The following is a 25,960-nucleotide window of genomic DNA, read 5'->3' on the forward strand; positions in this document are numbered from 1 at the left end:
CACGAATACTTCCTTAGGACCTGTGCACTGCCAGGTTTTGAAAGACTTTGGAGAGTTGGATTAAACACAGGGGCTCCTCTGCCAGTGGGAACGGCCACATCCTGATGTGTGTGACTGAGCTACTGGCCAGTGGCTGGGTGACAAGAGTTGGGGGCTAGGCCTGGGCCTGCCTGTTCTCCCAAGTGCCTATAGAACCCAGCGCTGGATCCCCAGCTTTGGCACTGCTGATCCTAGGGGCTGGATCAATTTCTGTGCTGGGGCCGTTCTGGGCCCTGTGGGGTACTGAGCAGCGTCCCTGGGCTCACCTGCCAGAGGCCAGCGGCGTGTGACAGCCAGAAATGTTTCCAGAGCCGACTGCATTGCTGAAAAGCACTGCTATCTACAGACGGAGGCAAAAGGGGTAAAGGGGTTTGCAGGGTTGGGTGGTCAAGGGCTCTGCAGGCCCTTCATCCTATTGTGAGGACCCCCATGTGCACAATAGGCCTGAGGAGTCCTGGGAGGAAGAAAACTGTCTTTCTAGATTTAAACTTTTTTTTTTTTTTAATTTTTATTTATTTATGATAGTCACAGAGAGAGAGAGAGAGAGAGGCGCAGAGACACAGGCAGAGGGAGAAGCAGGCTCCATGCACCGGGAGCCCGATGTGGGATTCGATCCCGGGTCTCCAGGATCGCGCCCTGGGCCAAAGGCAGGCGCCAAACCGCTGCGCCACCCAGGGATCCCCCTTTCTAGGTTTAATCTCTGTTTTCCCCTAAGTTCAGCCTTGGAACGTTTTTTTTTTTTTTTTTTTTTTTTTTATTTAGAGTAAAGCCCATGGACTCTTGAAGTTCTGCTCTGGGATCGGCAGGCAACAGGTCCATTTCCTCCTTTCCTACAAGGCTCACGAGACCCTGCAGGGTGCCATCTGAGCTGAGGACAGGCCCAGGCCCTCCCCCTGCTCCAAACTAAAATAAACCCCGAGAGCAAGCCCGCCTGCCTAACTATGAGCAGATGGTGAAGTGATGCCGGAGCCTGTGTGGGCTCCTTCCCCAGGGAACAGGCCTCTTTCTGTGCTGGGGCCTTTGCAGCATCCAGGTTTGCAGAGGCCCCCCAGCAATGTGCACACACATCCCAAAGACCCACAGCAGTCCCCCTTCTGAACTCGGGACAAGTCTCTGTGGGATTTCTAAGGAAACAGTCAGGGCTAGTGTCCTGGGGACCAAAAGAGGGAAAGTCTTCAGGATGTGAGGGCCCACCAGCCTCATGCAGCCTGGGCTTTGGGGGGGGGGGCAGTGACCTCATGCGTCTGGTATGCGGTTTCAGCACACTGCGACTTTTCAAAGCCAGTCTAAAAATATCCGGTTGCTGCTATTATATGTCCAGGAGGAGGAAATGCTGGCCTGGCGCTCACAGCCAGGGGAGCTATTATGTAGCTGCTCCTGGGGCTGGATGGGTACATGCATGGCCTCGGAGAACATGAGAGCACAAGGGAGGATGGTGTGCCCAGTGATCATGTGGGGCCAGGGGTGGACAGGAGGAGGAAGCGGGATCCAGGCGCCAGCCATGATGCGATGTAATCTGGCATTGGAGCTGCAGAGGCCACATGTTAATGCTGTCTTCCCACTAGGCCAGAAAACCCACAGCACTGGCAAAATGCAATGAGAGAGGCCTTTACTTTCTTGGAAACACTTTTCTCTTCTTATATAACATAAAGTACACATTTCTGACATAGGTTGCCCAATTTGAAAAAAAAAAAATCATGATATAAGAGAAAAAAAAACAACCATAAAGAGACAACTCTAGTTCAAACTTCTCCAGGCAAGGTTTCTAGATAAAACTAAACGAAGAAACAACACACCTGCTCTTCCTCTGATGGGGCAGATGATGCATGGCCCCCCCATTCTGCCAAGGATGACAAGAGCTGGGGGACCTCGGACTTTCTTCCAACTGTCCTTGTCTTTGAGGCTTTTCTTTTGGGAAATTCAAAAAGTTCTCTCAATTTAGAGAAATTGAGGTTGAGCATCTTACTTGGCCAGAAATTTTAGAAGATGCATTTTCTGTCTCAACAGGATGCCTCTGATCTTGGCTGAAATGCACAGTAAACATTTTAGGAAAAATGGTGGTAGCATCATCACAGAATGACCAGGTGTGATGGGGCTTCTGACTTGCTTTTTGTTTTTGTTTTTTTTTAATTTGTTTTTTTGCTTCTACTCCTCTGAGAGACAGGAGTGTTATTCCCATTTCATATGGGGAAACTGAGGCACAGAGAAGCCCACTGACTTCCTTAAAGTCTGACAGCAGGCAAGCAGTTGATATGACTGCGTCTGAACCCAGTGTCCTTGCTCCCAGCCCTTCTCCATGCATTGGCTCCTCAGTCCCCACTGCCTGGGCTCCTTCTTCAGACCTGTTCTCAGTGCCTGGACTCAGGCAAGTGGGCCTGGGATCTTTCGGGGTGCCTGCCCTGGCTCAGGCTGTTCACCTTGGGCCCGGCGACCAGGCAGATAGATGGACTACTCCTGCGCCCTTTCTGAGCTCACATCGGCTGTCTTGTGCATCCCCCACAAAAACCAAACAAGCCTTGATGGACTGCATCAGGCAAACTGTTTTGCTTTCAGATTTCAGACCCTGAAAGCCCCACGGGATGGGCTCACAAAGGCAAATGCACTTGCCTAACTCTCAAGTTGACAGGTGAGCCCCAAGTTGGGATTCCCCTATGGAGAAGTGCCCCAGCCTCACCGCCCCAGATGGCTGTCCTTCCAGCCAGGCTGAAGTGGTGGCCTAATCCAAGATAATTCCGTTGCCCCCAGATTTACCTGTGGCTATCCTTTCTCAGAAGGAGGTTCTGGTCATTCTAATGGCTCTGTCTTGTTTGCAGGTTCAGCCTTCTCTGTTTTCCTGACCTCATAGCCATAGGGACCCCACTTCCCAAGCGTTTGTGAGGCTTTGGTGCATGTGGTCTTATTCACTCAATCATTTGGCCATTGTCCATCTATCTGTCCGTCCGTCCATCCATCCATCCATCCATCCATCCATCCATCCACTTGACAACAATTTACTTTTTGGCTGCTGTGTGCCTGGCACTGTTGTAGCCTCAGAGAGCCCCCTGCATGGTGGGACTCTGAAGGGGAGGCCCTGCATCCCAGGGGATCTCCTTGGCCATGGATCGAGTGTCACCACCACTAGGAGCCCTCCAGTTGGCCCAAGCAGGGTAGGTTGCCCACCATCTTCTGGGGCCTTGATGCTGCCCCTTCCTCTGCAATGCCACCTCTGGGTGAAACCTCTGCCCCTGCCTCAGACCACATACCACATACCACATGGGACTTCCAGATCACTCGCGTCCAAGCCCAGACTGGGTATATGGAGATGGGGGAGTGACTGGTGTTGCAGGGACGGGCTGCCATTGGAAAAAGAACATTAGTATAAATTAGGCAGCAATGGAGCTTAAAGATGGGGCCAAATGGTTGTTGGCCAAGCATTGCAAGGCCAATGGTTGCTGGCCTACAGGAGCTGGCTCATTCTAGTCATGGGAGGTGGTGGGGAGAACACAACACTGGGAGCAAGTGAAGTTGGCATCAGCATGCTGGAACCAGCCTGATTTTTCTCCAGAGTATTCTCCACGTTTCAAGGATACTTTCCTATGTGAAACAGCACTTGGTCTGTACCCACAAACAGGCTATGCCCATGGGTAACACAGGTGACAGACAGGGCAGGAGGCATCCTGAGAAGTGTCTCATGGGCCTGATGGGAACACAGAAGCTCCCCAGCCAGGGTCTCTGCCCATGTGGTCCAGGGACCAAGGTGCCGGGACTGTCTGCTTTGCCCTGTGTTGAGCAAACAGCCCTGGGGCCTCCATTCAAACCTGGGGCTTTCCTGTGGTGGAAATGCTAGAAAAATAACCCTGCATGGGGTGGAGGGCTGCTTCTAGCAAGGAGCCCTGGAAACCGGCTGTCTGCAGGGGATTCCAGTGGGTCCTGGTGACCTGCAGGAGGGCCGACCAAAGCAGATGTGTTCAGTGCTCCTGGGTTTCAGATTCCTCTCCTGTAAAATGAGGGAGAGAACTTCTGGCTTCCCAGGTTGTTTAAAGATGAAGTGAGACCATGGAAGCCAGGGGCTGGTCAGCTTGTCCCGTGAAGAACCACATAATAAATATTTGGGGTTTTGTCAAAATGACTCGATTCTGCCTTCGGAGCCTGAAGCAGGGACAGAAAATCTGTACGTGAACGGAACCTGGCTGTGTGGGAGACACCCTTCTGACACCTGGTGGGGTAGGGCAGGCTTGGGCTCTGGGCTCTACCGAGGTTGGCCAATTACAGCCCGCAACCTGTTTCTGTAGGGTCCACGGGTTAAGAATGGTTTTTACATTTTTAAACTCTCGAAAAAAGAAAACTTGAAAGAATATTTCACAACACACGCATTGAATATGCAATTCAACCTTCGTGAATTCAGTTCACAAATAAAGTTCTGCGTGGTGTATACCCACCTCTATTTATATGTTGTCTCTGCTTGCTCTCAGACTACAGCAGCAGAGCTGAAAATACCGACCCCGGGGTCCTTTACAGGACAAGCGTGCTGTCACCATTCTAGGGGCTCCCAGTTACACGTGTAGGAGGAGACTCTGACACTCAGACATAGGGCGGGTGAACAGAAGAGGGTGTGTCATCTGGACTGGCTGGTCTCCCAGGGCACAGCGGGGACCCAGAGAAGCGGAACCTCAAAGCACAGAGGAGAGGGCTGGATGGGCCAGCAAGGTCGCAGAAGGTGGGGAAGTGAAAAGTATAGCTAAAGTGCTTTCCAGAGAACTGCCACACAGGAAGCAGTGGACAGGGTGGTCAGTTCTAGGGAGGGAAGATGGCAGGTGAGGACAAGGATGATGATGGAAGGGGGTGGTGATGAGAGGAGGTGGCTGTAGGGTGGCAGACAGGACCCTCCTACTACCCACCTCCACTGGAAGCCTGCTCAGGAGGGAAGACAGATTCAGTTGGCCTGTGGGTGTGGGGCAGGAAGTGGAGGGGTCACATCCAACCTCAGAGCTCCCAATTCTTAGATGAGGAAGTGGAGGCTTTCCAGGGCCCTGCTAACACCTGGCCTCTGCCTGGATTGTTTGCTTCCTGTTGCCCATGGGGCTTAGGGGCACCCAGCAGGGTCTCAACAGCCAGTTGTTAGATGGACAGGTGAATGGACAGCAGGCATCTGTAGAGAGCCAAGTGATGATGGGATGGGATGCTTACCCTATCTCCATGCCCCCAGTTTATAACGGGCTCTATCACTCTAACTGGACTGACACCAATGATTAGCCACAGACTCAGACAGAAACACTGAAAACCAGCAAGGTTTCAGTCCTGGGACCTGAACAGGCTCTTTGAAACGGACTGATTCTTCCCAAGAGCCAAAGTTTCAAGCAAACTGTGCTGGGGCGTGGGGCGTGGGATCGGGGAATCTTAAAAAAAAAAAAAAGGGGAAGATGAAAAAGAAACCAAGTATGAAACAACTTATTGTATCTGATATTTCACTAAATTTTTGTTTAGGTTATAATGAAACCATGTGCCAGATCATAGAGAGTAGAGAACAGATCAAGCTTTGATGGGGGAAGGCCTTACTTGGTTCTCACTGCATCAAAAATATTTGAGGAATTTATCAAGATCCCCAAGGGCTAATCTTATCCATTTTGACAGCCAACTCATTCTCTTTGGGATTTACTTGGTTCTTTTTCTCAGGTTTTTGAGCTGGGAAATTAATTCATCCACTTTCATTCATTCATATTTATGAATACAAAGTGCTTATGCCTACGAATTGTCCTCTTGGTACTGCTTTACATAGTTCTTTTCTTTTTAAGATTTTATTTATTAAAAAAAAAGATTTTATTTATTTATTCATGAGAGACACAGAGAGAGAGGCAGAGACAGGCAGAGGGAGAAGTGGGCTCCATGCAGGGAGCCAGATGTGGGACTTGATCCCAGGTCTCCAGGATCACACCCTGGGCTGAAGGCAGCACTAAACCGCTGAGCCACCCAGGCTGCCCATGCTTTACATAGTCCTATGGATTCTCATAACATACAGTTTTGGTCACTGATGTTTAGAAAATCTGTAATTGGGATCCCTGGGTGGTGCAGCGGTTTAGCGCCTGCCTTTGGCCCAGGGCGCGATCCTGGAGACCCGGGATCGAATCCCACGTCAGGCTCCCGGCATGGAGCCTGCTTCTCCCTCTGCCTATGTCTCTGCCTCTCTCTCTCTCTCTTTGTGTGACTATCATAAATAAATTAAAAAAAAATAAAAAATAAAAAAAAATAAAAAAAAGAAAATCTGTAATTTTGGTTTACAGATAGCCCTTCATCCAAGAATTGTTTATCGGAGATTTACATTTTCTTCTTGAAAGATAATTTCCATACAGAAGGGTCTTTAAAAAAATTAATTTCGGGGATCCCTGGGTGGCTCAGCGGTTTGGCGCCTGTCTTTGGCCCAGGGCACGATCCTGGAGTCCCAGGATCGAGTTCTGCGTCAGGCCCCGGCATGGAGCCCGCTTCTCCCTCTGCCTGTGTCTCTGCCTCTCTCTCTCTCTCATGACTAAATAAATAAGTAAATAAATAAATAAATAAATAAATCTTTAAAAAAATTAATTTCTAGTTTCATTGAATTAAGAGTGTTGCTTGTAATAGTTCTACTTTTGGAAGTTCTAGATGCTTTCCCCATGACCTGATAGAGGAAATGAGTCTTATGAATGCTCCATGAATACTTAAGATTTAGTTTTACATCAAAGTGAAGGGTTTATGATATGGCCATAGATCTGTCTCAACACACAGATCTGGACATATTACACGCTTGCCAATTTGCTGTCTACTCAACCAGCCTTGTGGTACATGTTTATGTCTGTTTCTCCCAGTATCTTCTATAATTTCCACTTTGTAAAGGCAGCAGCTGTGCTGTTTGGTGCATGCATATTGCCAACTACTATACCTTAAGTGTAAATTAATGCTTTTGGTATTTTTTTTTTAAATTTTTATTTATTTATGATAGTCACAGAGAGAGAGAGAGAGGCAGAGACATAGGCAGAGGGAGAAGCAGGCTCCATGCAGGGAGCCCGACGTGGGATTCGATCCCGGGTCTCCAGGATCGCGCCCTGGGCCAAAGGCAGGCGCCAAACCGCTGCGCCACCCAGGGATCCCTGCTTTTGGTATTATGATAAATCATCTTTGTCACATGCAGCACTCAGAGCTCTGATCTCTGCCTTCGCTGTGTCCACGGGACAGGCAGGTCTGTTTGCTCTTGTTTCTATCTGCCCGCCACACCTGGGCCTGTCTTTTCATCTTTAGCTCCCTGGCCTGCTCTGGTTTAAGTGTGTCTTGTTCATAAAGCACAGGGTCGAACTCAGCTTGCTTCACAAAGCTGATTGCACCCGTTTACATTTAGCAGTGCGACAGTCTCATTCTGAAGCTCAGGCTGACATCATTAGCTCTCTTCCTCACCTGCTGCTTGTGGGTGTGACTGAGTGACGGGAGTCAGAGCAATTCTCCGGGTCACTTGATGACTTCCTGAAATCCTGCACCTTTTGCAAGACTTTTCAGCCACACTATGCAACTGATTTGCGTGGTGTTTATGTGGTAGGATGCCCCTGGGAGACAGCACGCTCCAGGGCTGCTGAGCTGAGAGGACAGTGTGAGGAGGGGACTCATTCTGTAAGTGGGCAGTTCATTATGGAAAGTTTCACCTTGGGGGGACGACTGCCTCCCCACCCAATTCCCAAACTGCATGGACTCTGGTGCCAGTGATGAGAATAGCAAGGGCTTTTGGTACTTTCTATGCAGTGAAATCAAGCATTTGCATGCACGAGGAAATGTGAACTCCCAGGGGTGGGATGGAGGGTCTCCAGAACATTTCTCTCCACTCTTATGCAGACACTATAGACTCTCTCCACATCCCTGGGGAAGGGGTTGCCTTTAAGCCCAACCCCCCCATGCCTAGGGTGGACAAACCTGTAATCTTGAGGCTCCCTGCTTACAGTAGCAGGGAACCAGTCAGAGTTACCAAGACTTCAGTGCCCACTTCCCCCACACCAGGTCACCACAACCATGCCACTCTGGTGGGTTGGAGAGAGGGAGAGAGAGGGTTGAGACCCCAAATATGAGCTGTAGGGGCTTGTCAAAGATACAGAATCTTGGGCCCCATCCCAGATCTGCAGAATTTCTGGAAAGGCCAAGGAATCTAAATTCTTAAACCAGGGGGTTCTTCTGATTCAAGGAAGGATGAGAACTGTGGCTTTAGGGTTTGTTTTAAGATTGAAGTATGTCTAGTGGAGGTGTGTGAGGTCCAAGTCTAATTTGCCAGGATCTTACCTGCCTGAGATTTACTGTGAACATCTTGTCAAGGTGGTGGGAACTTATTTAAGCCCCAAGGTCTGCAAACTATGCCCTACAGGCCAAATCTGGCTGTCTTTTTATGAAAAATATAAACTTTCCATTTTAGAATAGTTTTAGATTTACCAAAAGTTACAAGACTATTTCAGCAAACTCCTGTGTACCTCATATTCAGTTTCCCCTATTTTTTTTAAAAAAGATTTTATTTATTTATTCCAGAGACAGACAAAGAGAAAGAGTGGGGGAGGAGCTGAAAGAGAGGTAGAGGCACAAGCAGACTCTGCGCTGAGCATGACTCTGTGGGGCTCAATCTGAGGACCCTGAGATCACAACATAAGACGAAACCAAGAGTCAGACACTTAACAAATGAGCCGAGCCACCCAGGTGCCCCAGTTTCCCCTATTAACATTACCTTTGACACAACGAACAAACCGATACTGATTGATAAGTTATTAGTAACTAGGTCCACATTTTATTCGGATGTCCTCAGTTTTTCCCCAATGTCCCTTTCTGTTCCAGGATCCCATCCAGGATCCTCTATCACACTCAGTCATCCTGTCTCCTTGGCGTCTCCACAACAAGTTTCTCAGACTTTCCTTGTTTTCGAAACCTGGACAGTTGTGAGGAGGACTGGTTGGGTACTTTGCAGAAGGTTCTTCCATTTGGGTTTGTCTGATGCTTCTCCCTCACTACTTGTTTTTGTAAACAGTTTTACTGGCACATGGATCTACCCATTCATTTATGTATTATCTGTGTCTGCTTTTGCTTTAGGAGGGCAAGGTAAAGTAGTTGAGACACAGACTGCATGGTCCAAAAATCTGGAAATGTTGACTATGGGGCCCCTGGTAGAATCAGCTTGCAGAACTGTCTATCAAGGCAGGGCAGTGGCCTAATCCAGAATACATTCTCCGGAGTGGCCAGTGCCAACCCACTCTGGCCAATTTTACCATCACTCAGCATCTGGAGTTTCAGCAATTATCATCATGAATGTTCAAAGTGGGCTTCTATGGGGCACCTGAGTGGCTTAGTGGTTGAGCATCTGCCTTTGGCTCAGAGTATGATCCAGAGGTCCAGGATCGAATCTCACACTGGGCTCCCTGTGGGGAGCCTGCTTCTCCCTCTGCCAGTGTCTCTGCCTCTCTCATGAGTAAATAAATACAATCTCAAAAAAAGCCAAAGTGGGCTTCTATGGATGGAAAAGTAGGCTGGATAAAAATCTTTTTGAGAAATTTGTCTCCCTTCTTTGAGAAAGTCCAACTAAGGGTCCTGTGGCCTGTTCTTTAGGGATGGGGCTCAGGGAGATGGGGACACTCAGGTGTACATGAAGCCACCAAAGAGGCCATAGCCAACCAAACTCCAGGCTCTAGGAGGTCTGGGCTCCTGTCTGCTGAGAGATTGTGTCTGTAGAATTTGGTCTGGGACTTGTACTCATTATAACCCTCGCTGCTCTAGTTACTGATGGTGGCAAGATGCAAGGCCTATAGGAGGGAATCAGAGAGGGCAATGTGGCAGGTCTCTGTGGGCAGGGTTCCACATATGTACAGACCACTCTGCATTCCCTTCCTTCCTCCCTCCCTCCCTCCCTCTCCTTCCTTCCTTCCCTCCCTCCCTCCCACCTTCCTTCTTTAAATATTTTATTTATTCATGAGACACAGAGAGAGAGAGAGGCAGAGACACAGGCAGAGGGAGAAGCAGGCTCCACGCAGGGAGCCCGATATGGGACTCGATCCCGGGTCTCCAGTATCACACCCTGGGCTGCAGGAGGCGCTAAACTGCTGTGCCACCGGGGCTGCCCCTCTGCATTTCTTTCTTTTTTTTTCCCCTCTGCATTATCTCACTGTAAAGTTCATGTAACACAAAATTCACCATGTTAACCCTTCTAATGTGCAGTTCAGTGGCATTTGGTATGTTCCCCATGTTGTGTAACTGTTGCCTCCATCTAGTTTCAGAACATTTCATCACCCCATGAGCAGTCATTCCCCTCCCTCAGTCCTGGCAATTGCTTAATCTTTCTGTCTCTATGGACTTGCCTGTTTGGGACATGGACGGGATCACAGATTATGTGGCCTTTTATGTCTGGCTTTTTTCACCCAGCATGGTGTTTTCCTGGTTAGTCCACATTACAGCATGTGTCAGTGATGAATTCCTTTTTGTACTGAGTAATCTCCAATGTATCCACTCTGCCTTGAAAAGGGGCAGTATGGGCAGCCCTGGTGGCTCAGCAGTTTAGCGCCGCCTTCAGCCCAGGGCGTGACCCTGGAGACCAGGAATCGAGTCCCACATGAGGCTCCTTGTGAGGAGCCAGCTTCTTCCTCTGCCTGTGTCTCTGCCTCTCTTTCTCTCTGTGTCTCTCATGAATAAATAAATAAAATCTTAAAAAAGGGGGGGGGGGGAACGTAGTAGCAACATCCTGACCTGCCTTGGTGGGTCACTTAATCTTCATTGGGGCCTGGGGAAACCATGACTGATGCTGTCCCACGTCCAGGAGGACCACTGGATCTGAAGGCCCCAGCACTCAGGGAGGTCAAGTGCTCCAGCCACCTCTTTTTCAGGTGGGCACAATCCTCTCTTTGACTTTCCATCACAGGCCTGCTTCTAGCCTTTGCTTCTCCTGAAGCTCCCTCCCTGGGATCTCCCATCTTCTTTATGGGCCCAACTCTGGAATGGATGTGGAAGCTTGCCCATGCACCAGAGAGCTGTCCTTGGCTCCCCACAAGGCTTCCTCCCCACCTTGGGGTCACTGTGACCTCATCTCAGCACACATTTACTCCTTGCTCTTCCAGAGCTGACACTCAGCGCTGCTGAACTAGACCTGCTTGCTATTACAAACAAGTGGCCCTTTGAACACCAAATGGCCCCTCAGAGCCTCAGGATGTCGGGTGGCAGCAGCCACACTGTGCTGGTTCTGCGGCATGACTCTGCTGGCCACATGACATTCTGGACCTTTGATTCTCCCAGAAGGCCCTGGGGGTGGGACTTAGCTAGATTACCAGGGGCAAGAGCATTCTAGATGGAGGGTGTAGCACATGCAAAGGTCTTGGGGTTAGAGATCAGGAGGCAGAACAGAGAGGTAGACTTGCTACAGGTCACACAGCATGTGTGTGCAAGCTGAGCTGGCTGCCTGGTCCTGCTCCTGTTGTCTCGGCAAGGGCAGCTCCAGGCCCTGAAGTTTCACAAGTGGTCAATTCTGGTGGAAGGGGACACAGTTACATGGTGAAATGCAAGGACTGGTCCAGCCACTTTGGCACAACTGAAGATGTTCCCGCAGTGGACATGTGTGTCCTTGTCATCTCTCTTCCCTGCTGCTTACCATCTAATCAACGTTTGCAACCCTGACAAGCAGCTCTGTCCAGGTGATGGCTCCAGAGCCCCAAGCTAGATTTTTAACTGTGTATCTGGGAGGCTTCAGAACTACAGCAGATTGCTTGGCCTTGGCACTGCTGGCATTTTGGCGCTAGATCCTTTTTTGTGGAGGGGGCTGTCCTGTGCACTGGGGGATGCTGAGCAGCATCCCTGGCTTCTACTCATTAGATGTCAGTTTGTAGATGTGGTCAAACGTGCCCTCAGGGTAGAATCACCCCGGCTGAGAACGGAGCCTTAAACTCTATTAAAAAATCAGCTGCCCTGGAGACCTCTGTGCAGAGAAGGCTAAATGAACTCTGTACATTCTCAAGGGTTATTTACCTTATGGGGGTGATATCACATAGCATCCCCTAAGGGTCCACCTCATGGAGGACTCTGGGCCTGGCCTTGGGAGTTGGATGTGGCCAGCTGGTAGCTGACTGACACAGAGGAAATTTGAGAGGGCAGCTTCCCAGTGACACTGGGGATGGAGCACCGAGTCCCTCCATCCTGAATAATTGCTAGGAAACAAATTGGCTGCCAGGTTGTGTGGTTGCTCCTGGTCCAGCTGTGTTCCTGCCCCAAATAGCAAGGTGGATACAGAGGACAGATGGGCAGACATTCCCCAGCCCTCTCTAGTCCTGGTGCAACGGTATCCAGAACTTTCAGAAAGGGCGGTGGCTGTGGTAGGGGTGTCCCAGGCCTGAGCTATGCTTTGCCTTTTAATCAACTTTTCCTGTAAGTTCCAAGGAGGCCTTTCTGGGTGCTTAAAATACACCCCATAATTTCACTTTTCTCTTAGACACAGCGTTCCCAAAAATATAAGTTCCCCTTTTGTCTAAAATACCCTCAGTGTCAGGACTCTGCACTTTTTTTATGCTGCACACCAGAAAGAGAGCCCCAGGTCTGCAGGGCACAGAAGGGGCAGAGAGCGCCAGTGAACCCTACCTTCCAGACAGCCACCCCTTCCCTGGCACTTCCCCTGATACCCATGGCCATAGGGCACTCCTATGCTCTCTGTACCTCCCCCCCAGACACCCTCTCTTCTTTCTGCAGCCCCTCCCACTTTGTAGCTGGGCTGAGTCTCCTGACTGTCTAATACTGTCTCTCTTCCCTGTCTCTGATCTAAGTGGCTCCTGGTAGCTGCTCCCCATTTTCTGTGTCTTGGGACATCCTCGTAGTGACGTGGGAATACCCATACCTGGTGGTTTGCATTAAGCCCTGGGGCTGGGAACACCGCCAGACCCCGCCCTGGGCAGCAAGAAATTCGTCCTCATGCTCCTCTCTCTGGCTGAGTCATCCCCCAGCTGTGAGTCCCACTGAGTCTGCCTGGACACATATCTGACACTTCAGATTCTAGTAAGCTTCCTCCAGTGGTGCCTTAGCATGGGGTGCACACTTCCAGCCTGGCCCCATCAGCTCTAGCACCTTTATGCTGCTTCCCTGAGCATCTCCTGGAGGATGCAGGGATTGCTGGTGCTGGTGGCCCAGGTGGCACTGGGGTCTCACTCTGTGTCCTCATCCCACTACAACCCTGGCAGATGGTGTTGCCCTCCAGGCAGGGTGCAGGAGGTCTCAGCATCCAGGGTATGGTTGGAAACCCTCTGAGGGCCCTGTATGAAGATACAAGGCTGGGCAGAGGCCCCCTAGCACCCTGCCACCCTCAGCCAGAGCTCAGACATGCTGGCTATAAAAACACTCCCAGGGGTGCCTGGGTGGCTCAGTTGACTGGCTTTCTGCCTTTGGCTCAGGTCATGATCTTGGGGTCCTGAGACTGAGCCCCACGTAGGGCTTCCTGCTCAGTGGGGAGTTTGCTTCTCCCTCTACCTCTCCTCTCTGATCATACGCACATGTCTCTCTTAAATAAATAAATAAAATCTGAAAAAACAAACAAACAAACAAACAAACAAACAAACAAAAAACCCAAATCACTCCCAGTTGCCCATGGGGGACAGAGTGGGTGAGTAGGACAGCAAGAAGCCCTCACAGAGCCCCAGGGAAGAGCTGGCCCTGCTGAACTTTCTGGAACATCTTCATCCTAGTCCTCCTTTCCTGACCCCTCCAAATCACTGTAAGATTCTAGGATTCTGACTCCAATTTGGATGTGTGGGGTTTTTATCCCCCCACACCAAGCTCTCCTCCAACACCAGGTGGGTGTCCTACGATTCAACTCAATTCTGACACTATCTCCCAAGATAGTACCAGATCGCACAGGTTAAAAGCTCAGTTCCACAAAGGCTGCACAGTCCCTGCTTTAGATGCCAACTGAAAGGTTGTTATCCATGCGAAATGGTTATCAGCCAGAGCTTCCTACAATCCCGTCTTTGGGTTTGATTAATTTGCAAGAGCGATTCACAGAACTTGGGAAACCAGTTTACTCACTCCATTTCTGGCTTCTTGTCAAAGGCTATATATATAGCTCAGGAATAGCCAGATGGAGGAGATGGATAGGGCAGGGTATGTGGGTAGCTCCATGCTCTCTCGGAGTACGCCACCCTCCCAGCACCTCCACATGCTCAGCAGCGCAGAAGCTTGCTCACCGGACTCCCTCCTTTTGTGTTCCTATGGAGGCTTCATAACATAGGCATGGCTGATTACATCATTGGCCATTGGTGACTGATTTCAACCTTTGGTTCCCCAGAGGTCAGGGGCATGGGGCTGAAACTTCCAACCCTTTAATCACATGGTGGGTTCCCCTGGCAACCAGCCCCCATCCTTAGGTGTGTTCCAAAAATCATCATCATTAATATAATGCAGTATAACAACTCCATTATTCTCATCAGTTAGGAAATTCTAAGAGTTTTAGGGTTCTGTGCCAGGAACAGAAGTTAAACCAAATACATATTTCTTATTATAAATCACAATACCACAGACTCCACTGTGGGTAGATGTTTATGAACACATGTATCTATCTACACCTGGCATAGATACAAAATGTAGAAAGATTTCAGTTGGCAATAGCAGTCTCTGGAATGAGGGTGGGAATCTGGTTTCCTATATCTAAGTATGGGGAGCTGAGCAAAAGGTGAGAAGAGAGCATGAAGAAAGTTAATTGTGGAAAGTTCCAGAATGTTCTATGTGAATGTACAGGTATGAGAAGTCAGCTAACCGTTCCTATAAACGGTCAGGTGATAAAGGGCCTCTGTTGCAAAGGCTCTGTTCAGCCTTTGTGAAAGGCAGGGTGGAGCGCCTGGGTGGCTCAGTCGGTTGGATGTCTGCCTTCAGCTCAGGTCATGATCACAGGGTCCTGGGAATCAAGTCCTGCATCCGGCTTCTGGCTCAGTGGGGAGTCTCCTTCTCCCTCTGCCCTTCCCCCCTACTTGTGATCTCTCTCTCTCTGTCTCTCACTTTCTCTCAAATAAATATATATAAAGTCTTTAAAAAAAAATGGAAACGCAGGGTGAAAGCCACCACAGAAGATACGTAAATGAAGGGGCATGGCTTTGTGTCAATGAAACTTTATTTATAGAAACAGGCCATGGTAGATTTAACCTGTGGGCTGTAGTTTGCCAAATCCCTGGTATGTACAAAAAGAAATTATACTTCAAATAAGGAAAAAGATACTTAAAAAAAAAAAAACCCAAAACATAAAATACCCACAGCATTATATGAAAAAAGCAAAGAAAAGCATCAGGGTAGAACCAAAAGTAATAATAAAATGTGTCATGACATTGCCGAAGTGGGGCAGATAACCATGTGTGCTCCCCAGCAGCAAAAACCACAACGGTGGCCCTGGTGTGCTTCCTGTCAGGGAGCCACTTAAAGGAGACATGAGTCAAACCATGGCCAAACCACCTGCGTTGTGTTCAGAAAGTCACACCAGGCAAACGGGTGGAGGGATGACAAGATTCCAGCGCTTAGGAAGCAGCACTAACTGCATCAGGAACCCACTCGCATGCTCTAAGTTCCTCTGCAAGAACACCTGCAGGAAGCAAGTAAACTCGGCTCTGGGGGGACTTCGAGTTGGGCAACTGCATTTTTTGGTTATCGACAAGCAGCTCTTAAAATGTCATTTTGAGATATTGCTCAAAGTCCGCCTGGAAGGCCAAACCCAAGTGTGCTGGGGCGGCAATAAACACGTAAGGGGATTTCTGGTCTTGGGGTGGGGTGGGGGCCGTGACCGTTTGCCTGGCTCTGACTGCCGGCAGGGCAAGAAGCAGCATGGGCCTCCTCTTTCTGGGAGGAGAAAGTCAGCCCGAGATTGCATCCCTGCCTGCCAGCCACCCTGGGTGTCCGTGCTGAACATAGCTGGGTTGATGTGGAAGTACAATGGCATAATGTTACCAAAAAAACAAACAAAAAACCCTCTGAAGCTATTTAGGCACAAAGCATCTGTAATACTGAAGTTGTTCCTTGCAGGCAGGCAACCTAAAGCTTATTCTCAATGGGGGTGATTCTGCCTCACGTGGTGCTGCCTGGCCACGGTATGGGTTGTCCTGATTTGGGGTACGGGCTGCTACTGGCTTGGGGTGGGTCAAGGCCAGGGATGCTGCTCAACATCCTACAGTGGACAGGATGGCCCTTACTACAGAGGGTGATCCGGCCTGCGTCGGTGGCCCTCATCTCTACGTTTCTGCCTGCAAGGTCTGAAGCCTACCCCTCACAGGCCTTATTCACACACTTGCTCCCTGTGTGATTTGCTGTGTCCTGTCCCCCTTTTGTTCCATCATCTGACTTCAGCTCCTCCCTTCCTTCAGGCTGCTCTGCCAATCCGGGGCCCTTCAAACCACTCCCCCAGATATGCTGGGGAGGCCACACTGGGGACAGAAGCAGCCAGAGATTTGAGTCCTTGCTCTATGCAGCCACCCGAGGGGGGCCTGTCTCCCTCATGGGCTCTCAGTAGCTTGGCCTCCAGCACCTTCTCTCCCATTCCTGCACCACCAAATCTCCCTATGATGCCCATCTGCCCAGGATTCTATCCCTGGCTCTCCTTTTCCCTCCCCTATTGATGGCTGGCTGACCCACTGATGTTCACATCAGTGACCTTCCAGCCACTCGGCCTCAAGGATGGCCCAGAATAGCTCAAGTCCTGACTGTTAGCTAGGGTGTGGGGGATGCTTTTCGGGAGCTCTAAGTCTCTCCCACGCCACCCCCAACCTCCACCCCAAGCTGCACGCCCACTCCAGGTCACCCCTAACTCAGGAGCATCTGGTGACTCCAGCCTGAGGCCCAGGGCAGCCTGTGCAGCCAGACTCAGCCCTGGACTTGTCTGGTCAGCCTATGTCTCTCGTGTGTCCCATGCTGCTGCCCTAGACCCTCTCAGGCCCCACCCCTTATGAGCTGCCAACCTTCCCCTCAACAGACTAAAGGAACAAGCACTTAGGACTCTTGCTTCAAAACACCTCTGCATTCATGTAGAGCAGATGCAACTCGGCTTTTGGGGTCCTCAGATCTGGGGAATGGATAGGTATTGGATAAAGACTCCTGGCCCAAACACTTCTGCTGTGAACGCGCTGGCTCTCCTTCGTGGGAGGGTGACACCAGCCACTGTCCTCCTTCCTCCCCATCCTGAGCCTCCTCCCTGTTGCATGGTCCATGCCCTGAAGTGGACCCCTGGAGGCCTGTCCTTGGCTACCTTTCCCTCTCTCAACCCTCGTGCCTCCTAGCAAGCCTAATTTCCCTCCTTGGCTAACTACACAACAGGCAGGGAGGAGGGCCCAGCCAGGAGGCAACCACCAGTTGGCCACCTGCTTCTGGCCCCTCTGCCTGTGTAGCCTGCTAGGTCACATGACTGGACAACCTCTCAGGACCAACATGCCCTGGGGTCAAGGGGGTCTTTGTGCTGCCTCTGCTGAGCTCCCCCCTACCCCCCTCCATGACAGCAGTCCGCATCAGCAGCCAGAAGTAGCTCCAGGTGGCACTGTGCAGCCGCCTCTGACCTTGTCCCACTCAGACACCTTGGCGTGGGTAGGAGCCTAACAGCATATGCAAATGCTCCCACCGGCTTCTGGAGGCCCTGCTCCTGAGCACCAGCATGCTAGCCTGTTAGCAGGTGCAGCAGGCACACACAGGTGGGTGACAAGACAGACCGACCTAGGTGTGTCTACTGGCCCCACCCTGCCCTTGACACACCCAGGAGGGCCCATACATCCAAAGTGGGTTGCTGGCCAGACTTTGCTTCCCTATCGGCATGGCTCAGGACAACCCTGAGAATCTCCAGTGGAATCAACTCCGCATGTGCCCATTGTCTCCATTCTCTTGTCACTGATGAGGGGCAGGAAGGCACCAAGGGGGGGCAGGAAAGCACTGGCCTGGCCAGGGCAGGGAGGGGGCCATGGCTTGGGAGAAAACCCAACTGCAGACTCGGCCATACAAAGGAACCAAGTCCTGGGACAACTGGTGAAGAGAAACAAAGTGCAGTCTTACACACAGGATGGAATATTACTCAACCATAGAAAGGAATGAAGCTGTGATTCATGCTACAACGTGTGTGAACCTCAAAAACATTGTGCTGAGAGAGAGAAGCCAGGCACAAAAGGCCACACAGCATAGGATCTCACTGACATCAAGTGTCCAGAATGGGCAAATCCACAGACACAGCAAGCAGACTGGGGATTGCCAGGGGCTGGGGGGAGGGGAGCAGAGAGCAACTGCCCATGGTATTTCTTCCTTAGGGGATGGGAACATTCTGGAACTAGACAGAAGTAAGGGTTGTACACCAATGTGAATCCACTGAATACTACTGAATTGTATACTTCAAATGGGTGGATTATATCTCAAAAAAAGCCCTTCTATAGAAATTTGAAGTGCAGAGGCAAACCGCTGCTTCTGGAACCTTAATCACCCTGGCCAAGTGGTTTCACTTGGCCAGGCAGAGGCTGGCTGATTCATGCAGTTGTGGGAATGAAGGATATGGCCTGGGCAGGTGTTCCTGAGAATAAAGGCAAAGTGGATAATGGCATGTAGTTCTGGGTGGAGGGGGGCTGGGAGCTGTCTAGGGTCACACGAGACTGGATTTGTTGGTCCTAGGGGCCTGGTGCTCGGGACTGAGGTTGGCATAGATGCCAGGCCCAGGACTGGCTCCTTCTGGACCTCTAGAGGCAGTCAGGGGCAGCAGCGAGCTCCAGGATTCCTCTTGGTCCCCTATCTCGCTATCCCAGGTCACTCGCCTCTTGTAGGTGTGTGGCAGGTGGCTCAGGGTGTCACAATCTCTCAGCCTCCTGTCTCTGCACAGGCCAGGCCATGGTGGCTATGCAAAGGTCCAGAACCCCAGCACACAGCAGCCTTTGGCTGCTTGGGAAAATGGCCTGGCCAGCAAGCATCCTCGTTTCATTTCTGCTTTCGAAATTAAAACCCTGTGCGCATCAGCAATTGCTGATGGCAACTGTCGCAGTTCAGGAAAGAGAACCCCAACCTTGAGGCCCACACTATCAGCCCTGATACTGAGGTCTGCGGGCCCCCAGAGAGGAGGCATGCTCTGTGGCCAGCCCAGATGCCTCGGTCACTGCATCTAGAGTCACCAGGTTCTCTGAGGGCCTCCGGGATGGGCAGTGGACCCTAGCACACAGGAGGGAGGACCCCAGGCCGCTCACCGCCCTGGGGAGCCTGCCTTGTGCACCTTCAGTGTTCTGTTACTAAAACAACAGTCTCGAATAAACCTCACGTGTCTAAAGGCAGTCTGGAGGCCAAGCTGCAGGATGGCAGAGCAGGGCTGAGTAACATCATGAGAAGCGGTGACAATAAGTGACAGTAACAGTTAACTGTAGGGGCAGGCAGATCAGCTGATTGGAACTAGCTTCCACAGTGCCCCCTTCCTGTTTTTTGGTCAGAATTGCACAGCGAGGCTGCAACCCACAAGGAAGGGGGGGGGGCAGCCTGGCGACACCCAAACCTCAAAACAATTCAACTTCTCCTTTCAGGGAACTGAGAAAAAGTCCCAAAGGCTAACAAGATATGTCGATCTTTGGCCTCCTGTGGCCCTAGCCAAGGTAAGGGAGGAAATCTCTTTTCTTTACTTTTTTTTTTTTTTAAAGATTTTATTTATTTATTCATGAGAGACACAGAGAGAGGCAGACATAGGCAGAGGGAGAAGCAGGCTCCCTGTGGGGAGCCGGATATGGGACTTGATCCCAGGACCCCAGGATCATGACCTGAGCCAAAGGCAGGTGCTCAACCGCTGAGCCACCCAGGTGCCCTTTTTTTTTTTTTTTAAGGGAAGAAATCTTTCATGAAGATGTACAGAGGTACCATGAACTCAGGCTCAGACCCAGGCCAGGTTCCCACCATGGTCCAGCCACAGCTGCCTGTAGTGTGGCCTGGGGAACCTGGGTTGTAGTAGGTCGACTTGTGTCCCTTCAAAAGATATGCCCAAGTCCTGATCCTTGGAACCTGTGAACGAGATCTCATTTGGAAATAAGGTTTCTGTGGATGCAATTAATATAAGGATCCTGAGGTGAGATCATCCTGGATTTACAGTGGGCCCTAAATCCTGTGACAAATGTCCTTAGATGAGGAAGGAAACTAGACACACAGAGACACAAAGCGAAGAGGCCCATGTGCAGGTAGAGGCAGAGATCGGAGAGATGCTACCACAAGCCGAGGAACACCGAAGGGCTGTCGGTGGCCACCAGAAGCCAGGAGAGGGGCCTGGGACAGATGCTCCCTTAGAGCCTCCAGAAGGAACCTACCCTGCCCACAACCTGATTTCAGACTTCTGCCCTCTGGGACTGTGACAGAATCAATTCCTGTTTGTTTTAAGCACGCCCCCACCCCCCTGCCCTTGTTTGTGGTCCTTTATGACGGCAGCCCCAGGACACTTGCACACTAGCGTGCCTCTTTGGGACCCTCTTCCCTTGTCTTTAAAATGGGCAGAGATGTTGTAACGATGTTGACGGATCTGTACCCGAAGGCACAATAACAAATTATTCTGGTTATTAGAAAGTGACTCTTGGCTTAGCTCAGAAATGGCTGGAATTTGGTGCAAAATTTCTACACGGTCATCGCTGGAAAGAGGACTTGGTCTCATGAGATCCAGAGCTATGACTCTAAGACAGTGGTTCTCACCTGGGGAATAATCTACCCCCAGGGAACACTTAGTGATACCTGGGGACATTTTTGGTTGTCACATCTGGGGGGAGGTGATGCTACTGGCATGTGGTGGGTGGAGGCCAGGACTCAGGACCATGCAGTCCATGGGGTGGCTCCACCAGGAAATGGCCTGGGCCCAGACACCAGTGGGGGCTCTGGCTGAGCAGCCCAGCTCTAAAATAAAAGTCTCCTCCCTTTCCAAGCGGTTGCCCCAGGAAGCACGTTTATGGCCATGACGTGGATTTGGCTCTAGCCTGCTTTGGAAGCCAGCGTGGGCACCGCCCTCCAGCAGCTCCTCACTGCTGGGGAAATCTGGCCTTGCCAGCTCACACCACGGAGCTAGAGGGAGGCAGCCAGGCGGGGTTTGAGGCATCTGACTCACGAGGTGCAGACACTAGGCAAGAAGGGTGACTAATGGCCCTCGAAGAATGTGCCAGAATCCCTTGGGGCAGCTTCAGCGGAGGAGCTCCCAGGACAACTACTGAGCAGGGGCAGCCCTCAGGGAAGAAGGCATCGATGCCGCCAGCTCTCACTCAACAGAGGCTTGCTGAGGGTTGACTTGCCACCAAAAACTGTCCACATTCTGACGCCTATGAACGTGGCCTTATTTGGAAATGGGGTCTTCGCTGATGTAGTTAGTTAGGATGAGGTCATCCTGGATAGGGTGGGCCCTAAACCCAGTGATTGATATCTTTATAAGAGAAGGCCATGTGACCAGAGGCAGAGATTGGAATGATGGGGCAGAGCCAAGGAATGCTAGAGCCTCTGGAAGCTGGAAGAAGAGGTGAGGAAGGATCCTCCCCCAGAGCCTTCAGAGGGACCATGGCCCTGTTGACACCCTGAACTGACCTCTCTGACAGAATAGGTTTCTGTTGTTTGAAGCCACTCTGTGGTAATTTGTTACGGGAACCATCAGACCTCATCCCGGTGCCATGGATGGTCCTTAGCCAGAAAAGGAAACAGCACCATGGTGCCAAACCTGCCTCTGCACCGTGCTGTGATCGGACATCTGGGCTCAGAGTCCACATGAAGCATGGGCATAGCTACCTGGTTTGGTGGGGGGCAAAAGCTCCACTTGGCAAAACACCTGATTTGGTAAAGGCCGGATCTGCCCTCTTGTTCACTTACTTAACTTCTGCCGTCACTGACGGCCTGCTCCATCTCATCTGGGACTGTAGTGCTTTGGCCTGGAGCACCTGCCACGGCCTCTGATTGGTGCTTCAAGGCAGCTTCATTGAGGCTACTTCTAGAGCTGGGACGGAGTTGGATCACCCTATGGACATCATCTGTAGCTCCCATATCACACAAAACTCAGAGCTCACAAGGTCCCAAGTGATCTGCCATCACTTCCTTATCACCTCGCTGTCCCCACTGCCTCTTGTTCTGGCCGTTGCTTACTCTGCTCTGGCCCCATTTGGAGGCCTCCAGGCCCCCCACCTTTCTTCTAACACTCCAGGCACAGCCTAGCCTCCCAGGCTCTCCATTGGCTGTGCCCTCCTTCTAGACACTGCATGGTCCTCCTGACCTCTTCTGGGCCCAGCTCAGCAACACCTCTCACCTCCTGCTCCCTTCAACTTTCTTCCTTGGGCATGCCTGCTGTTTTTATTGGCACTGAGCTTGCATTTGAGGCCTGGTGTTTATTTTGCTGCCTGCCTCCTCGTCCCTGGGGCAACTGCTCTGCCAGAGCAGGCCTTTGTGAGATTTGGGCCACCACAGAGCGCGGGGCCCAGGATGGTGCCTGGCACATGGTAGCTGTGCACACGGAATATTTGCAGAAGTAACAGGTGATCAAAACCAAGGAGGCAAGATATGTAGGTACACAACATTAAAGAGGAAAACACACTCTGTGGCTGATTACTCTGAAGTTTTTTAAACGTTTGTACAAAAAAAAGAAAAAAAGGACGACTATATGTATATAGGAGAAATAGGCTGGCTATACATGGTGGCACAGGGCCAGACTGCACAACCCCAATTAATTTCTTGCTGATGATCTCACAGATCATCAGAGAGAAAGAGGAACTGAAATGTACTCAGCAGGCATAGCCTAGATAGGCTTTCAGTGAATTTGCATGACAGCAAGGTAGCTGTGTCAGGCCTTCACCTTGGAGGTGGGGATAGGTCTCCTCACTGCCCCATGGAAGGGATGGTCTGGGGTCCTGTGGATGGACAGATGCAGCACACCCAGATGATGCAGTGTTACCCAGCAATCTGAAAAAATGAGCTCTCATGCCACTAAGGAACTTAAATGTACATTTACTAAGTGAATGAAGCTGGTCCAAAAAGGCTATAGCCAGGATGAATCCAACTCTATGCCATTCGGGAAAAGACAAAACTATGGAGCCGGTCAAATGATGCGTGGCTGCCAGGGCTCCAGGGAGGGAGGAAGAGGAGGTACCCAGGACTTGAGGACAGTGTCATTACTCTGTATGACAGCATAATGGTACATTTGTGACACTGCGCCTTTGTCCAGACCCACAGAATATACAACATCCAGGGTGAATCCCAGTGTAAATCATGGACTTCAGTTAATAATGTGTCAATAATGGCTTCGATTGTAACAAATGTACCACACTAATTGTTGATGCAAGACGTTCATATTGGAGAAAGTATGGGGAGTTGGGAGTGGGAGGGAACTCTCTGTATTGTCTACTCCATATCTCTATACATCTAAAATATTCTAAGAAATAATAGTGACTTATATTATTATATTTAATAAAACTCAACTATTTAGAAATATTTAATTATCCCTAAATTCTAATTAGAAGAAAAAAAAGAGTGGAGCCCTGGACTCCAAACCCATAGGCACCAATTCCCCAGGCCCCTGCATCATCCTAGCCCTCACCAGGTGATGACAATTAGACCATGTTCTGAGACGTGGATGTATCTGGTCCCATGCCCCCAAGAGTAAGGGATGCTGTGTGGTCACCATCAGGGCCCCTGCATCCAGAAGGCTCAGCCACGGTGATGCATTGATGACTTCTGTGGAGTTTGGCTGATGGAGACACTGGACAGAGGGTGGAGAGCACCTCCTCCCCCACTGCCTTTATGGTGATGCTAGGAGGCCCCCTCCCTCAGCATCACTGCTGCTTAGCCCCCAGGGCTACACTCTGCTTTGCTGGCTCCCTTCTGTACTACAGGCTCCACTGCTCAGTTTGGACTCACCACTCTCCTTTCTCGGAATTGGGAGTATAGATTGCTGTCCTCCTAGACATTAAGAGTGTATTAATCAGGCCTTTTTCTCCCCCTATATTCTTATGCTTTGATATAGGGGGACCTGGCTGACCTTGAAAGGACTGCCCCTCCCAGGGCTACCTACCTAATCACTGGGAGCAAAGAACTCGCCTATGAGTGTGCCTTGCACATGCAAGCAAACCAACCATTCCAGAGCCCACAGCCCCACCACTTCCGTTATCAGGCTCTCACACTCTGGGCCACTAACTCCTGCCCTGATCACCCCAGGGCCAGGTACCAGTCAACCAGCGCAGCCCCTATGTCCCAGATCCCCAGAATTATTTGATCTAGCCAATCCTAAGCCTGCACACACTGGTTTCCCCATTCCTTCCCACGAGAACCACAACAGAGACTCTGCCCACCTTTTCTCTAGTCTACCTGCCTCCACGCTAGCCCTGGTGCTTCCCAAGCATGGCCCTGTGTAGCTTGCTGAGCACCCCCGAGCCTCCTGCTGTTTCTAGAAAACTGTGAGTATAACCAACTATCTCGAGGGCAGAGGTGTCTCTATACCTGAACAAGAATAAAACCCACACATTAAGGCAGAGGGCCCCTCCCGCCGGCGGCCTGGCTCACCTCCAGCACGGGGCCAGCGCCCAGGATGGTCCTCTCAACGCCGCTGGCATAGCCCTTCTGGCTCAGGGCGGTGAGGCAGTGGATCAGGAAGTTGGTGCTCTGTGTCTTGCCTGAGCCACTCTCGCCTGAGATCACAATACACTGGTTGACACGCTTTCGGAGCATGGCATAGTAGGCCACGTCGGCAAGCGCGAACACGTGCGGCTCCAGCTTGCCCAGCTGCTGATTCTCATACATCTTCACGTACTTGGGGTTGTAGATGGGGAGAAACTTGAAGGGATTGACGGCCACCAGGATGCTCCCCGCGTACGTGTAGATCTTCTGTTGCAGGAAGCGGTGCTTGAGGTTCTTCAAGAGATTCCCCTCAGTCAGCTCAGGGAGGTTGCAGAGATCATCAAAATCCGCCTCCTGTCGGGGCAGGAGGCCGCGCTCCACCAGACGCCGGGTGGCTGTGGCCTGGGACACCAGCTGCATGTGCACGTACTTGATGGTGCCATCGGCGTTGCGCTCCTGCAGCAGGAAGTAGTAGCCGTCCTCCTGCGGGTGCTCGTCCTGCGCCCGCCGTGGCCACAACAGCACGCGGTGCACAGGGGAGTCGTTGGCATCCAGCACCCACTCCTCCCCACCTGTCTCCTTCACCTCCACCAGCACATAGCACTTGGTGCCATCCAGCTGCAGGCTGGCGATGGCATCCTGGATGACATCGGAAGTGGTGCTGTCCTTGGTGGCGGTCACACGGCATGAGGCCCGGCTCTGGCTGGTGGCCAGCTGCGGGTAGATGTGCAGGTGGTAGGCTGCCTGCCCCCCGCGGCCGGAGCTGCCTGCCTCGTTCACACTCATCCTGCCGGTAGCCTGGCCTCAGCATGCCTCCCGGGCTCGGGGCGTGCGTCCTGGAGCTGGAAGGGAGGGGGTGACACAGTCAGAGTGGTGGTAGTGGTAGTGATGGTGGGGAGGAGACACTGACACCACCCCTCGGCCAGAAGGAAATCCCCTGCCCCTAACAGAGCTCTCTCCAAAAGCCAGAAGGGCAAAAGAGCCTCCATCTGTCCTTAAATGTGACCAAACCTAAGGTTTGTGACTGTTGCAGAGTGACTTCACCAGATCTCCTTCCCCTCCCAAGATCAGACTCTTCCCCTGGAATGTGCTCCTTCCCAGCCCCAGTTCCTGCTCCCCCCCTACCTGCCAGTCAGCCTCTTAGGCTTGCAAGTCCAATGGCCATGACCATCTCTTGGTTAAGCCCTTCCCAACCCACATCCTTCCTGGCCTCCCCTCTCTGACAAAACCTCCCCCAGGGGCTCCCCAAGCTCCCTTTTGGGCCTTGGTTATGTCCCCAAAACACACAAGGGGCAGCAGGAGGTATGTTGGGTTGAGCAAGATTGAACCTGCCCTGAAACTCAGGGATTCTGAAACTCCATGGAAGACTAAAGGAGAGCCCCCCAAAACTCATTTGGGAGAGTTGTTC

General features: G+C 51.2%; 1 protein-coding gene across 7 annotated transcripts in view; it reads right to left on the bottom strand.

The window, feature by feature from the left end:
• The window catches only part of MYO9B (myosin IXB), an 89,272-nt gene that overhangs the window by 44,896 nt on the left and 18,416 nt on the right, over positions 1 to 25,960 (bottom strand). For all 7 annotated transcript variants that reach the window (XM_049098412.1, XM_049098411.1, XM_049098409.1 and 4 more), the window contains exon 2: positions 24,499 to 25,394. In XM_049098412.1, coding sequence (XP_048954369.1) covers positions 24,499 to 25,338 — 840 coding nt within the window. In that variant the 5' untranslated portion in view covers positions 25,339 to 25,394. The remainder of the gene's footprint in view (positions 1 to 24,498; positions 25,395 to 25,960) is intronic.

The sequence above is a fragment of the Canis lupus genome, chromosome 20 (assembly GCF_003254725.2).
Source record: "Canis lupus dingo isolate Sandy chromosome 20, ASM325472v2, whole genome shotgun sequence".
Classification (NCBI taxonomy): Eukaryota; Metazoa; Chordata; class Mammalia; order Carnivora; family Canidae; genus Canis; species Canis lupus.